This window comes from Tribolium madens, unplaced genomic scaffold (genome assembly GCF_015345945.1).
Source record: "Tribolium madens isolate multiple individuals breed KSU strain unplaced genomic scaffold, Tmad_KSU_1.1 Scaffold_91;HRSCAF=231;Tcas5.2_LG7, whole genome shotgun sequence".
In the NCBI taxonomy this organism is placed as follows: Eukaryota; Metazoa; Arthropoda; class Insecta; order Coleoptera; family Tenebrionidae; genus Tribolium; species Tribolium madens.
Genome location: NW_025401063.1, coordinates 6,282,114 through 6,296,991, shown reverse-complemented (window position 1 = coordinate 6,296,991; position 14,878 = coordinate 6,282,114). Strand labels below are relative to the sequence as shown.

The following is a 14,878-nucleotide window of genomic DNA, read 5'->3' as shown; positions in this document are numbered from 1 at the left end:
AAATTGAACTGCCGTTATTTTCACCTATTTATAAATCTTACTACTCACACTAGTATAAGAAGAAAAGACATGAAAAAAATATTTTTTTTATTAAAAACTAAAATTTACCGAACTAAGAATTTTATTCAGTATTTTTTATACAAGGTGTGTCAGACCTTGCGCCCTAGAGAAAATTTTTAACTAAGATAAGATACCAGAAACATGGAAAAAGTGTTTAAAAAATTCTATCTGTCAAAAAATTTTAACAATTATTTTTTGACGTTTGACATTTTTTTATTTTATTTAATGATACTGATGATCTTGTATATGTTTCTCTCTAATTATTTAATAAAGATACAAAAATTTTGCCAATAAAAGCCACAAATATAATATTAAACAGAGTTACAATTTAGGATACAGTTTCTTTGTTATCTCTTCTAATAGCCTGTAGCAAAAAAACATGGAAAATTATTTTTCTAACAGAAATAAATTGAGCAAAATTTAAACTCTCATAACATCAAGATTTTTATACATAGAATTTTATTAACATTTTTTTCATGTTCCTGGTATCTTACCTTACATGGCATTTTTCTCTGGGCCCGAGTTCTGGCGCATCCTGTATAGTACGTTATTACTCATTAGATTTAAAAAGTAAAAAATTGCTGAGAAGATCAGTGCTAAATTACCAATTATAGCGCCTGAGTGGAAGAACTGAACTAGTTTTAGATGGGAGTGCTAGTGCTGAAGGGAGGCTAGTTTAGTACTACGGCTTAGATCTATATTTATCGAAGCGATTTATAAATATTCTGAACTGTTTTTGAAAATTTTAAGGAAGATACATTCCAGTTTATGCTATTCAAAACGAATTTTCTAAGCAAAATAATTTACTGGCAAATAAAAATTAGAAGAATTTTTATCACTATGACAGGTGTTATAGAAGAAAAATTCTTATTCTTGTTCACTGTTAAAAAACTTCAATTAAAGCATATTTCTATACCTACATAAAAAAATCCTTCTTTTTATTAATCACTGAAGTCGGAATTTCTTATAGTATTAAAGCGACTGATTTAATCGAGTCAATTTATTGTCAATATAGAACTTCATTTAGTTATATTACCGATTTAAATGTCGAAAATGGACCATGAGTGCTTGAATTTATTTAATCCTACTTGTTAAAAGCATTGATTTATATTACAAAGATTACAATTTGGTATTTATATCGTTCAGTTAATAGTAGGGATTTAATTCCATCTCTATTACAAGTAAAAGAAAAAAGAAATGTTTCATCTCTTATAGGTCAGTAGAGCATAAATACATTTATGAAAAACAAAAAAATATTACTAGACCTATTCTTTTTTAATTAATTTGTTTATTTTATTCTCATTCAAAAATAAATACTGTTGTATAAATAGACATAATTTATGCAATAATGCTTGTATTAATAAGCCATATTTGCATAGATCTGTATTTGCGATAAAAGAATGTTAACATTTCAGATACTAAAGGATAAGATTATCTGATGAACGTGCGAAATAAACAAAATACAATTCCAAAATCGTAATTTTCTAACTGAGCAATCTTAATTTTTGCTCTAATTTAGTGTGCCAAAGTGACCTCACTTTATTTTTATGTGCCAATTTCATTATGCCGCGCCAGGATAATCATAATCAAAAGCAAAATTTTTAGGACGCACACTTGAATTTTAACGTTTCAAGACAAGCATTGTACAGTTGTACGAACTCTTTAAACATTTGAATTCATAAGACTTTAGTATGACTTTAAAACAAGTACCTACTTGTAGTGAATGTGCAGTGGCGGGACCTAAAACTATTCGGAGAATTTTGTAATGAGATATTTTAGAAATATAATTTGCTGTTGTACCTACATGCAAAGTCTGAATAAAATGGACTCTTAGTTGACGAGCGTTTTATTTTAATATTTTTTGCGCCATTGAGCTCTATTTGATTCTGATCTGTTTCCAAGACAGTAAGTTCTATTTACTTGTTGCTACCCCAATCGTCGGCAAGTATTTTGTTTATTGTTGTTAAGTCGGTAAGCATTCAAAAATGTTTAAAAATACTTTGCCGTTCTCGAACATTTTTTAGAAATCTTATTAAAAAAACTAACAAAAATCAATCGCGAAAAAAATGTTACCACGAACGTTAAAGATTTACCGATCGAAGACAATTGTCTGTCCTTACCGTTCTTGATGCTAATATACTATTTCGTAGTATTTTAATTTCAAATTATTTGCTCATTTAAAAAAAAAATGATACAGTGTATGAGGAGCTTTTTCTGGTGGATTTATAAAATTTTAATCAAAGGCTTATATGTGCACGCAGTAGTTGTGCAACATTTGGACCCTTTTTCTTTGAAATATGTCCGGTGTAGCAGCAGCTCGGGCCGTTAGTCTATGATAAGTGTTCTACGTTCGTTGTTGAGGGTGGTCTTGTAATCGATTCGGTGACAGTTGCGCTTAGCGCTTCCGGTTCCTTGGAACCATTTTAAGCATTTTGCTGGATTTTTGTCGTGCTGGGGTTAATGGGGGTAGGTGGCGAGACTGAGACTGCAAAACGACACGATATGCGTTAAATGAAGATGTATGAAATTGTTTAACACATGATTGCCGTGGGAGCATGCGCGGGTGCAGCTGAACATCCTCGAGGCCGGCAGTCAGCGGCGCAACGGGGTCGCATGAGGAACCCTGCGTAATGTCCGGGAGTGAGCCAGCGGTGACCGCGGGGCGATGCTAGTCAGCTCAGACCTATGTCTGTCAGGAGCCTCCATCGCCGGGTGTCAGGACCCGGGGGATATGTGCAGCACTTCCACAACCAGTAAGTTTCCGGAAGCGCGAAGGCAATCCCAGGATCTTCTTGCGTTATGTAATACTTCGTCTACCTAGCCCGGCCGGTGTGCGGAAAGTCGCTCATTACCACTCCACTTATCCATTAACATCAAGCGGGATCGCGAATTCGGCACGCTAGCGACAACACCTTGGTTTTACAATAAGAAACCTTTTTACAAATTCTGTCGATGGCAATAACAACTTTTACACCGAATCAATACCACATTTATCAACAAAAATCGTCTATTTTTATTCTAAAAGCTCGCTCATCAGCCGATCTCTGAATAATAAATAAATAATAACAGATTTCTTACTTACTGCCTTCTAGCACTCTCCAAACACTTGACGTGTGTTATCAAATATTGATTATAAAACAAACGATTTGTGACTAATGACCGTTTTAAGAAATTATTGAACACATTAATGGTAATCGATGGCACCAAAAGTTGATATTTTTACCAAAGATACTTTTGGATTTTGAAATTATTATTAATTATTATCTGTGCTTTGGCTTTCTTGGAAAGTTCATCGTCAACTTCCTGCAGCGGAACAGATAAAGTGTCAACTACAATTAGTAGCAGGGTGGGAATAGCAAAACGGGTCAGACAATGTGACGGAAGCCTCAAGTGGTCTGATATTATAAAGGATATTATCAGAATTATTTTGTTAAATAGATTCTTTTCAGATTGATTTAGAAAATTGTTTTTTTTTCTAGATAGATATTGTTTGAACGAATATTAAAGATCAGAGGCATTGATCTGTTAGTTGATATGTGCACTAGAATGTTAACATGGTTATTATTTATGGAATATTGATTTAAGATCAAACAATATTTTATAAATACACACGTTGATGGGTTTTTGTGTGATGTAACTGTGAAATTCAAAAAAGAAACTGTAAGATCGATGGCAAACGTTATATAAAATCTCTTGGTTTCATTTTACTTTCCGTAAAATTAATAAAATTAAATGTAACATTTAATTCCACCATTTTTTTTACATGAAATTAAAAAGTAACAAGATATTTATTTATATTTTTTGGTTGGTTGGTTTGATGCCCCTTAATTTATAACAAAATAATTAATTTGTAGTAGGAAATACTATGTTAAAATAATATTTTTTCTAAACGAAAGCTTGAGCAAAGAATGGAATTGGTATCAGATCAGTATATGTACTTAAAACAATCAAGAATTATTAATTAAATCAACAAAGAAACTTAAGGCTGAAACTGGAGGATAAGATGAGCAAATATTGAGCTTTTTGTGATATATTGAACTAAAAAAAAAGGGATGGCAATCAAACAAAAGTTCTGCTTATGGTGTTCTTGTTTGCAAAGCTTTTATTTAAGCAACTTTTTGCTGTGAATAGCATTTTGAGAATAAACCAAAATTAGTCATGTTTGCTGTAGTAGCACATCACATGTTTTCAATGAATTTGTATTACTAATTGACTTTCACCGATCAAAAAGCGGGGTTAGCTTTTAAGGTGTGTTTTATTTATTTTTACATTCAAGTTGAAAAGTAGTAAATTAGTTGGAAATCTGTGCTGAGTTTTAATTTAATTACAGAGCAGGCATCTGAAACTTTAAATTGATGAATTCAAATTTTCACAGCTCAGCTTTTTGTGCAAGTTTACTGTTAGTTTTTTTTCAGTCCATAAATTTAAACAAGCGAGTTTTCAAATAAGAAGTGGCAAACGGTAACAAATCTCCCCATCACGAATATGGATTTGACCTCCAAATCAGAACTTGGGGTTAAATTGTTAGCCCGCGCAATTGCGTTAACGATCAAATTACACTATCATTGCTGCTCTTGCCGTCCAGGAAACTGCATACGGGTGATGACGCGTCATACTTTTAATTAATTCATTCTTACTATTTTGTACGCTGTACAATGTCGGAACGCTACAAATCGGCTGCTTTATGATCGCAAACGAAAATATCTTTGGCATGTTTTTGCTATGCATTTTTAAGCGCGCAATATTGTAAACACTGCAGTTTAAGAGATGGAAGAATGTGTGCTTTATACGAACTCGAGGGCTACCAGCCGAACATCCGCTGATACCAACTTTATATCACCAAACTGCTGCACAGAATAGTACAAATTTTAAAGGATGCAATTTACTGTATACGTATTATGCAATTATTGCACTACTTGTAAAAATATGTTGAAACAGTAACCTCGTTATGATTTTATAGGATAAATATCCCGGCGCATCCACCATTTTTCAAGTGTGTTTTAAATTTATCTATTATTTATTTATTTTGCACTAAATTTTTATATTTGCTTTAGAAAAACAATTATTTATATTATTATTTGTTAATTTATTATATTGTTTATTAATTTAGGCAAATATGAAAACATTATTGTAGAATTAAAAAAACATTGTGTATTCTTTTTAACGCATTTGAACAGTTTATTAGTATTTTATGAAATTGTTTATTTACGATTATATGCCAGATTTTAGGGTATTTTCTTTTAAGTTTCAAGTGTATTATTATTTTATGTTGCACCAAATCATAAATTAGAGTTTTGGAATTTTGCCTAAAGTTGTGACATGTGATAACAGTAATTTAGTTTTCCGATGATGGTAGTACTACAAAAATGCAGTTTGAAGTAAATTTATTAATTTTTTTCTTAGTTTTATTTTTGAACAAATTTTTTTACTCCATTTAAGAAAACGCGATTAAAAATGAAATAAATATATGTTATTAAGCTTAGAACAAATGCTGTATGCATAAGCAAGTTTAATTCTGGATTTTTTTGTAGTTTTGTAACTACAAAAAATGGGTAATGCACTTTATTATTATTAGTTATATTGTACTAACAATTTGTAATATCATAAAATAATAAATAGTTTTTTATCTCTCTCAATATGCGCGTTTTTTTGTCTGATAGCAGTTTATTACATTAACTGCAAAAATATGTAAATATTATTCACAAAAGATAACGAATGAATTGACTAGCTTTTAATGATTGGCAAAACATGTAATATTTTAAATTCAAATTTGAAATAAAAATATGACACTTTTGTGAGAGTGCATATAAATTGCCACATTTTAATTTTTTAGAACTTTGAATTATAAATGAATCCCAATTGGTTGACGTTAATCATTGGGATTATAACACCATTATTAATCTATGAGTTATTGAAAACTTGTCGGAAACTATAATAAGTTACAGTTATATTGCTTCTCAATTATTGGCCAGAACAACAGATACAGTATAAGAACTTTTATGTCAGTGCAGTTATTAATTACTATCAGAAACGTATTTCTTGGATCAAATGTTTCTTATTTTCTAATTGACTGAAACAACTGTTTATACAATGTATGAATAGACTTGGATTATTGTTTTGTAAGTGGAAACTATTTACGCTAACAGGGTGGGTTGTGCTTGTTTTGTATATTTTTATTAAGTTTTGTTTTTGTTTATTGCACATAATTTATGATTTAGTTTCGTCTAAAAATATGTTTAATTAATTATAAATGATGAATAGTCGGAAAATTACCATATGGATGGAAACCGTGCACCCACCCACGCGTTTGACGTAGCCATTGCATGTTTACGAGACCTTGTAAAAACACAATATATCGCAATATAAAGGTTGTCCAATCTACGTACAACTTTTGTCTCAACATCAATATCAAAAAGCTCTTCCTAAATTTGTTAAATCAATCCTGCGCCAAAATCTCATTTACAGCGCAAAGCTTCCAAACCGTAACGATGTAAAATGCTTACTTACCTTATCGATTAATAGTTAGAAGGCACCGTGCAATTATCTTTGATTGGGCCAACGTAAAGTTGCTCTATTTGACGTTTTAGTTCAAGGTTGGGACTAGCCCGATTAGATTGCGCATTTCCTTGTCAGAAGGCGTTTAAAAGTAAGTAACCGGACGTAATGAATATCCATGACTTGATTTATTGGGTTTTGTAAGGCGACACCTCAAATTGGGCCCCAAATGCCTTGATCGGGAGTACGGCAAAGGCCCCAAATGTCATTTCCTTGCTCAGTTGTAACTGGGTCGTCGTTGGCGGGCAAGGCGGTGCTGATCAATAGGCCGCCACGTCCGGACTTTACATATTCTCATCTTGTGCGTTCATTGCGCTATTGTTTTCTATTTACCACTAATTTTGCCCAAATTGTATTTGGAGTGGTAGTGACAGCAAATTCTGAGAAGACAAATAAACGGTCCCTTTGGTGTATAGTCAGGTGTCAAACATCTTAATTCATTGTGTGCTCCATTGCGTCTATTATTCGTGGTTAATACACCAACCAAGGCTGTTAACTTCCAAGAATTCTCTTCGGTTGGTATATAACAGTTGGGGGAACATTGAACTGAAGCATTCTCAATAAACTTGATGAACATTGTATCATTAAACGATTTTGCACGTGATTAAACAGATTGGGCTGATAAGGACACATACATGTTTTTTCAAACGAAGCCGAAATGTGTTATATTTAGGCCCAATAAATTTCGCTAACATCAAAAAGAAGTAACTAATTTTAATCCAACACAATTTAAATGGTGATAAAAATCTTTGTATTATCTGTCCCAAAAGAATATCAAGCTTAAAGTTAAACTAAAATATTATTTTCTTAAAAGTTCAACAGTTTATTTAGCCTCTTCCAAAACAATAAAGCACGTTATGCGATCTTTGAAATAGCTGTAAAAGTGACTGACATTTTATGAACCTTTCAATACAAACTATTTAGCTTACCAAGTCAATAATGCTCATTGTTTGGTCGTCGTAAATGTATTCAATGGGTTTGACAGTCGTAATAGTAAACAGCGTAAATTACGTTTGGAAAATTGTTCGTAATAACGGCAACGATCATTTTCCTGTCTGTTTTGTTACCTTTGAGATGAATCTCAGCAAACACAATTTCAAAGGGGATGTTGCTTCAAAAGTCTACCTTTAATAGTAATTAAGTGGAAGTTCTTAACTTAATTGCACTCAATAGAGGCTACTGAAGAATTTTCAACACTTCTATCAATGTAGCTGCAAGTGTTTAGAGGAGTTTAACAAACTGTTATCAAAAGTTTAGTTTGAGCAAAGCTTCAAGTCGTAAATTTGAGAAAGTTTTTGAAATATTTCTTCATTAGTCTGTTTTTGAAAACATGTATTCATAAGTATTTAATATGTATATCGCTTTCTTTTTTATTTAGTTGTGAGTGGTTGGCAACATAAAACATAGGTACTGGTCATGTGATAACATTGACATGATTAAAAAACGCCCCAAACCATAAGTGTATTACTTTTAAGGATATGACAATATTCTTTGATCAAAGTTGAACAGTTTATTGTGAGCAATTTTTCGGAATAGACGCTCGATCAATATAAATAGATGATAATAAACCATGCAACTTTGTTTCAAGAAGTATTATTTTCATATCTTTAAAAATAATAAAGTTAAGGCTTGGGGCGTTTTTAATAGTCTAGCCTGTATATTATTACAGTAATTGTAACAACTCCATTTTATAATATCTATCAGACTTGGATATTACTTCAAAATTTAATGTAATAGAAAGCAATTTTGTATAACTGAAATGTAATTTTTGAGAAAATTATTCTATTATTTTCTAAAACTTATGCACGGCTTGATAGATGCTTTTATTAATTATGATCCATTTATGTGTTCGTTGAAAGCTTGTTGTTTCAATGTAAGTTGCTTCTAAAGTTTGCAAAGAACTGTGAGGAAAGTCAGCAAACTTGCAATAAATAGAGTAGCATGACTGTATATCGGCGAGACATATTCTTCTTTGCCATATTGCGTTTATCTCTGAAACTAAACTTTCACAAAGTTACAGTTTGTGTGTGACAATTAAGAGTGATTGAATTTTGACACAAGGAGATTATTAATGTGGAGGGGGTCTTAAATTACCACGTGAAACCGTCATCGTTTTTGTGTGTCTAACGGTTGGTACTTGGAACAATTTGATAAGGGAAAATTAGAAAATTTTCTTATTAAACGTTACAATTAATTACGAATAGATGTAAGTTTTCTCATTAATTAGATTCCTGTCACTTACATATAGGGGCATAATAACTCCGATTACTCTAATTATCTTTAGGCCTTTTTTTTAATAAGTTACTTATTCGGCAACCTATAAAGCTTATTTGAATTGGAGTGTTCTGGGTAATTTTGTTTTAATCCGCGGAAGAGGCTGGACGTTCATGAGAACATAACACTTATTTATGTTCGCTTCTGCGTTTTATATCCCAATTTAACATTTATTACTAGATATTAGGAGTATTCCTGCTCTAACTGCATTGAAATAACGGCCAAATGAGCTTTAAATTGTTTCTTGAAATTATTAAGATCATATGTGGCTTCTATAAGAAGCAACGATATTAAAATGTTGCACATATTTTAAACATCCGGTTTTGCAAACTATACAGGTGTATCTATGTTTTAAGCGATCTATAAGTTTAAGAAGCATTTAATAAGAATCAATTTTCTGCCATAATACTTGGCGATTCAATTTGTTATGTTTGACACGCAAACTAAAAATGGGATATGATCAAAGCTAAACGTGTACTAAAATAAACAACAACACGAACCGTATTTTTCATCTCATAAAGCCGCTAATTTTCAGAGATAAAAGTTCCGGGAGAGTTCCAAGTACCTCTGTTTTTCAGCAAAATTATTCTACAAACTTGTTTACTTTACTGCAAATCTGTGTTTATTAAAACCGGGGGTGTAATTCCTCCCATAAAGACAATTCCTATTTCATTCACAATTGAAGAAAACATTTTTTTCGGCGTCAGTTTTTATGTTCCACCGTGGCATTTTCAGCATTTCTAAGTAGTTTTAAAGTAAAAATTGAAGGGTGGCGTTATAACGAAGAAGTCCTTGATCCTAAGAAACATCGATCAGACCTGACGTCATCAGTAGCAAGCGCATCAATCATCTGTGGACTCGGAAGCACGAGCTTCAACATAATCGGCCTCGAGGGCGCCTCTACGAACAAACGGGCCTGAATTTTTCTGAATTAATACATTGAAATCTACTAGGAGCTTCATATTAATCACAAATGAGTGCCGAATTTATCGAATTTTAAAGACTTGCGAATTTGTTTTCACATTATCGAATTAGAGGCGTGTTTCATGTGGATATAGCACGCGTTTGCAGGGCCTGATTACAGAGATTTGCATATTTGCCGGATAAAGTGTAGAGTTTTAGGATGTCAACGACCAACCTTCAGCTACCCAAATTTTAATTCTCATTTTAACTTTTACCGCATAAGCAAAGTACATAGCACTTATATAACCCAAGACAAGTTAACATTTTGAACCAAAAAAAAAACACTTTTAAGTACGAGTTTCCTAAAAATAATTAACAAAACATCTGATGAAATCAGCTTAGAGATTACCGGAAAGTTCACGAAGAGGTTTTTAGATTGGAATCGAGGGCAAAAGTAGTGATTTTTTATTATTTTACATAACAAACCGTTACTGCATTAGATTGTGAATTTTTTTTTAAATACCTAGTCATCTTTTTTTAATTATAGTCACCACAAGTGAATATATTTTTGATCTAATTTTGTTTGTACATAGTCTAGTAGTGGTCAGTGAATTTTCGCGTTAAGCGTAAGTAAATTTCAGTTTCATGTTTTATTAAGTGAAAATCTCTAATTACACGGATGTTGAATTAGCTAACATTGCTCTCACGTTCAGTGCTACGGATGCTAAAGGAAAATAGGAAACAGAATTTAAGTTTATTAGTTCAAATTTTGCTCTGATAATAATCACACTTCCAACATGTTACACAGCAAATTTCAAAATATTTTACATATTATTTGGTTTTTAAGAATTTTAACTGGTATTAAAAATGGTGGATGCGCCGGGATTATTGCTTAAATTGTTCCGTTATAATAGTTTATAAGTAAATATCAAAATTAAACATCTTTTTTAATTCGCGCAAAATAAAGTTACATAATCCCACAGATAAACAAATAGGTCGATTCTTTGAAAATAAGATGAGGTCACCAGCCCTCGCATAGTAACGAATATTTTTCCTATTTTCAATATTTGAGACCGTCCTATTGGACAAATATTTTTCCAATACAACCAATCTAGCCGATCTGCTTTGTAAACAGAATATCTCATTGAAAGAAAGTTGCAAAAATACTTGGATTTAGTATCTTTATTATTATTATTATTCATGACTACGAATCGAAAATTACATTTTTTCATAAACCAAAAACCTGTTTGCAATGAATATTAGTAACCGTGATTAGACTGAAGCATGGTGTTTGTCTTTGTTAAAGAGCTTTAGAAAATTCTTTTTTATCTGTGCCTCAAATCCTGTGTGTAAATTTGGTTCAACTGTTGCAGGAAATGGAAAGCTGGGTAATAAACGCTGAACTAAATCTGGTATCCGTTGGTAAAAAAATAGTTAATTTGCGGTTTAGTTCGCTCCATCCCACGTATTTCTTGTAGGTGGAAGGTAATTTAATTTGTCAAGTGTGAGATATAGGTGTATGGAGTTCCATAATTAAGATGAAGAATGTGCAATCTAGTCCGTTAGTAACGATATCGTTATCGTAATATGGGTTATATCTTAAGCAAATCACCCTCGACGAGATGTATTTTACGATGACAATTGGCTTGGCAGGAAGGCTCTTTTATTGGTTTTTTATAGAGCGCTAGCTAATAGGGTTTCCGCAAGGCATGATAATATCTGTCTCGAAATCGTATGTCCGGTACAACCCACAAAGTGCGTCTTCGATTTTAGCTTTGATGCCGTCAGCGGGACCATCACTAGGTAAACAGATAGTCCGCGATTAAACTGTTTTAGATTACTCCGATACAGCTTTGTTTGCGTTTGACGCTCATTACTGGCAGTGGAAGCGTTTCATTCTATCCCAGCTTCATCTTATTCGTCAGCGTTGCTCTAAGAAAAAATTAAATGAAAATCATGTAGGAGGGGATTTACCTTTTTTCGCACTAATGAAAAGTTCGTATTAAATTTAATTCGGTAGCATCTTAGCTACCGACGTTGTAATTTGAAACTGACATTAAAATACATAGGAAAAAATTAGTTAAAAGCTAAGACAATTGGTACAAGTTAAGGAATTTGATAAATGACAAACTCCAGCAGTTCAATGCACTGACTCGTTAAATTTTTTAGCGCAGAAAATTCAAATTAAATACTAGTTAAAACTAACTACTATGGTGTTATAACCACCCTATTAATACTAGTGTTACAGAAGATTTGCGAGCTACTAATTTACTGATAATTAGTTTTTCTTCTAATTTTATACTGTAATAAATCATGTATTGTTTGGCCAGGGCCAAATGGAATAACTATAGAATCTACGAGAAAAATATGAATAATTACAACAAAACATAAAAAAGTGTATCTCCGGATAGGTGAAACGACTTTTGTAAAAGATAAAAAAATTTCTAATTAATATTTTATCTATTGGGGTTAGCCCTGCTTGGTTAAAGACACATTTCTAACATATTTTTAGTTTTGAAGAATCAACTATGCTTATTTACCTATTTTTTGTAAAGTATAAAGTGCCTTTTGTGTTGCAAATACGACAAAAAATTATTAAGAAAAGTTATTTTGAATCAACATCTAAGCCTGTATACCTGTATTCAAAATCATCGGCCCATTATATTTTTTTATTTTTAACAGTTTTATTATTTCAACAAAATAATAAAAAAATAATAAAAGATATAGTAATAATAAAAAAAATACATTTAGATTATTAGTACTAAATAAATTTTTGCCGTTTCTGTTAATAAAAAGCAATTACCTTAAAGAAAAGAAAAATCATAGTTGGCCGATGATTTTCAAATTTGATATACGGACCTAAAAGTTGATTCTAAACAATTTTTCCTAATATATTTTTGTCATATTTGTCACATACATAAGTCGTTTCACATATCCGGGGACACACTAGATTTATAGACATGTTTTCATAATACGAAATTAAAAGTGACACTAATTCTTTTTGTTTTTTGCATTATTTTGGAGAAAATACTATACATGAAAACAGCAATATTTTTTAAGAAATGAGCATAAAGACATTTATATTGATATCATGTCAGCAAAGCACCCCATTTAATAAACATTTTGGTAGAGGTAGTTTCAAAACTTTCTTAATTAGGATAACATCTTTGAAACCAGCTAATCAGTTTAAAAGTTCAACTTTGACGACCCACTTTTGTTCATGTTTACCTACAACTTTTAGTTTGCTAAAAAAATATCTCTAGTAATAATTCTTAATAATTATTGTTTTATTTAGACAGTATAAGAGCCTATAAAATAATCTGTAGAACAAAAAAAAAAATTAGTTTTAAAAAGCAATTGAAAAGTCAGACAAAATATCTCTAAATTTTGACAATTTATAAACTTTTAAAGTACTGTCTATGGGACGAAAGTTAGACAAAAATATGCAATTCAAACATCTTGGCTGTAATGGGTTTAAGTTTTTATGAATTGAGATGTTGTAGACAACTTCGTAAGTTAAACTTGAAGTTTCAACAACTTCTGGACAGTATTGGTTTGAACCTTTATAAAATAAAAGTGCATTCAAAGATTTAGTTTAACTTTGTTATTTATATTTAAAATAGTTTGCGTTTAGAGCATTGTTTTTTTTTTTCAGTAAATTCAATTTATTGTTCAATTTGTTTTGACCGTCGCAAAGCAACAAGCGAAGCAGCAGCCCTCTAGTCTAGATTTAGAAAAAATAGGACTTTTAGATACTTGTAACTCAAGATTATTGCGTCATGGATAAAACGATTTTGCGACAGAGCTCTTCAGTAGTGTTCTTTTATTGCATTATATAAAAGAGAATGTCACACAGTTTTCAAAACGTCTATCAGAGATAACGTCCAACTTTTATTTGACGTTCTTTGACCCATCTGCGTCTGATTTCTAATCAAATAAATGTTACGTATAGTGTAATTGTCCGGGTCGTTTGTCATCTTTAGTAGATGAATGGCCGGAGCAGGAGCACAGCTCTTTCGCCAAAGAGTGATGCTGACAGTTGAACCGCCCGGTCCATTCATAACACGACAGGAACGCAAAACATCTCGTGCATTTATTAATGGCTATTTAAGTATGTGACTTGACTCACGTTGAAATGAAAATGTTTTCTTTTCTGATTTTCTGATTCCTAATAATGTCTTTTCTTATTATGCAGAAACGGAGAGAAAACTTTGCTTATCACAAAGGCTAGGTCAGCAGAACAGTCGGTCATATGGAGGTATGGATCGATGTTAAATGTTGCTGTTCGCTGCAACCACTGATAAACTAGACTGAGAGCCGGCAGCGAAAAACTCAAATGTAATAATATTTTATTATAAGCGCGTTTCTCATTTCGAGATTTCAGTCATGTTTATCGGTAGTTTGCTTCCCTCACAGGTGAACTGAGGCGTTTGATTTATTTTTTCCTTATTCAAGCTTGCTTTATTGTTGGTATTTTATCTGTTCTTGGATGTAGTCGTATTATTTGTTTTGTAGTTTAAAATTTATTAAATCATTGCTTTACAAGTACATTATTTAGACATCTGATAACACAATATGGATCCAAATTTAACTTTCATGTAACTTAGTTTAGTACAATAAAATACAAACTAGAATTTGTCGTGTATATACACAAGCAGTAACAAGCGATACTAAAAAACACAAGCTATACTGCAACGTGGACAGTTAAATTGGTACATCAGTAAGCTTGTAAGCTTTGCTACGCTTACTCCAAATCTTATTTCAAACAAATTCGAGCGACAACACACACTAGAGACTAGGAGCTAAAGAAACATCACATGTGAGTGACATGACTTCACATGTGAACATTCTAAATCATTACTAAATTTTGCACTACGATTTTTTTTCTAACGGTTATTTTACAATGTATTGATAATTGAAGTGTAGGTAATTTATTACGAACACTAGGAGTATATTTTTTACTACTCGTAATTAGTTTATTCATTAATCCTAAAATAATTGTAGCTGATAATAAACTATTCTATATATTCAATAACAATTGTTATAAATTTGGCGTTAAAACTATTTCCAAAAATTTTTCTGGACG

At 31.8% G+C, this 14,878-nt stretch overlaps 1 protein-coding gene across 11 annotated transcripts in view; it reads left to right on the top strand.

The window, feature by feature from the left end:
* Positions 1-2,532: 2,532 nt before the first annotated feature.
* The window catches only part of LOC123011772 (potassium/sodium hyperpolarization-activated cyclic nucleotide-gated channel 2), a 66,233-nt gene continuing 53,887 nt past the window's right edge, over positions 2,533-14,878 (top strand). For 2 of the 11 annotated variants that reach the window (XM_044409396.1, XM_044409391.1), the window contains exons 1-2: positions 2,542-2,813; positions 13,988-14,050. In XM_044409396.1, coding sequence (XP_044265331.1) covers positions 2,746-2,813; positions 13,988-14,050 — 131 coding nt within the window. In that variant the 5' untranslated portion in view covers positions 2,542-2,745. Of the gene's footprint in view, positions 2,814-13,987; positions 14,051-14,878 lie in introns of all 11 variants that reach the window. The other 9 variants (XM_044409400.1, XM_044409398.1, XM_044409394.1 and 6 more) reach the window with 8 other exon arrangements.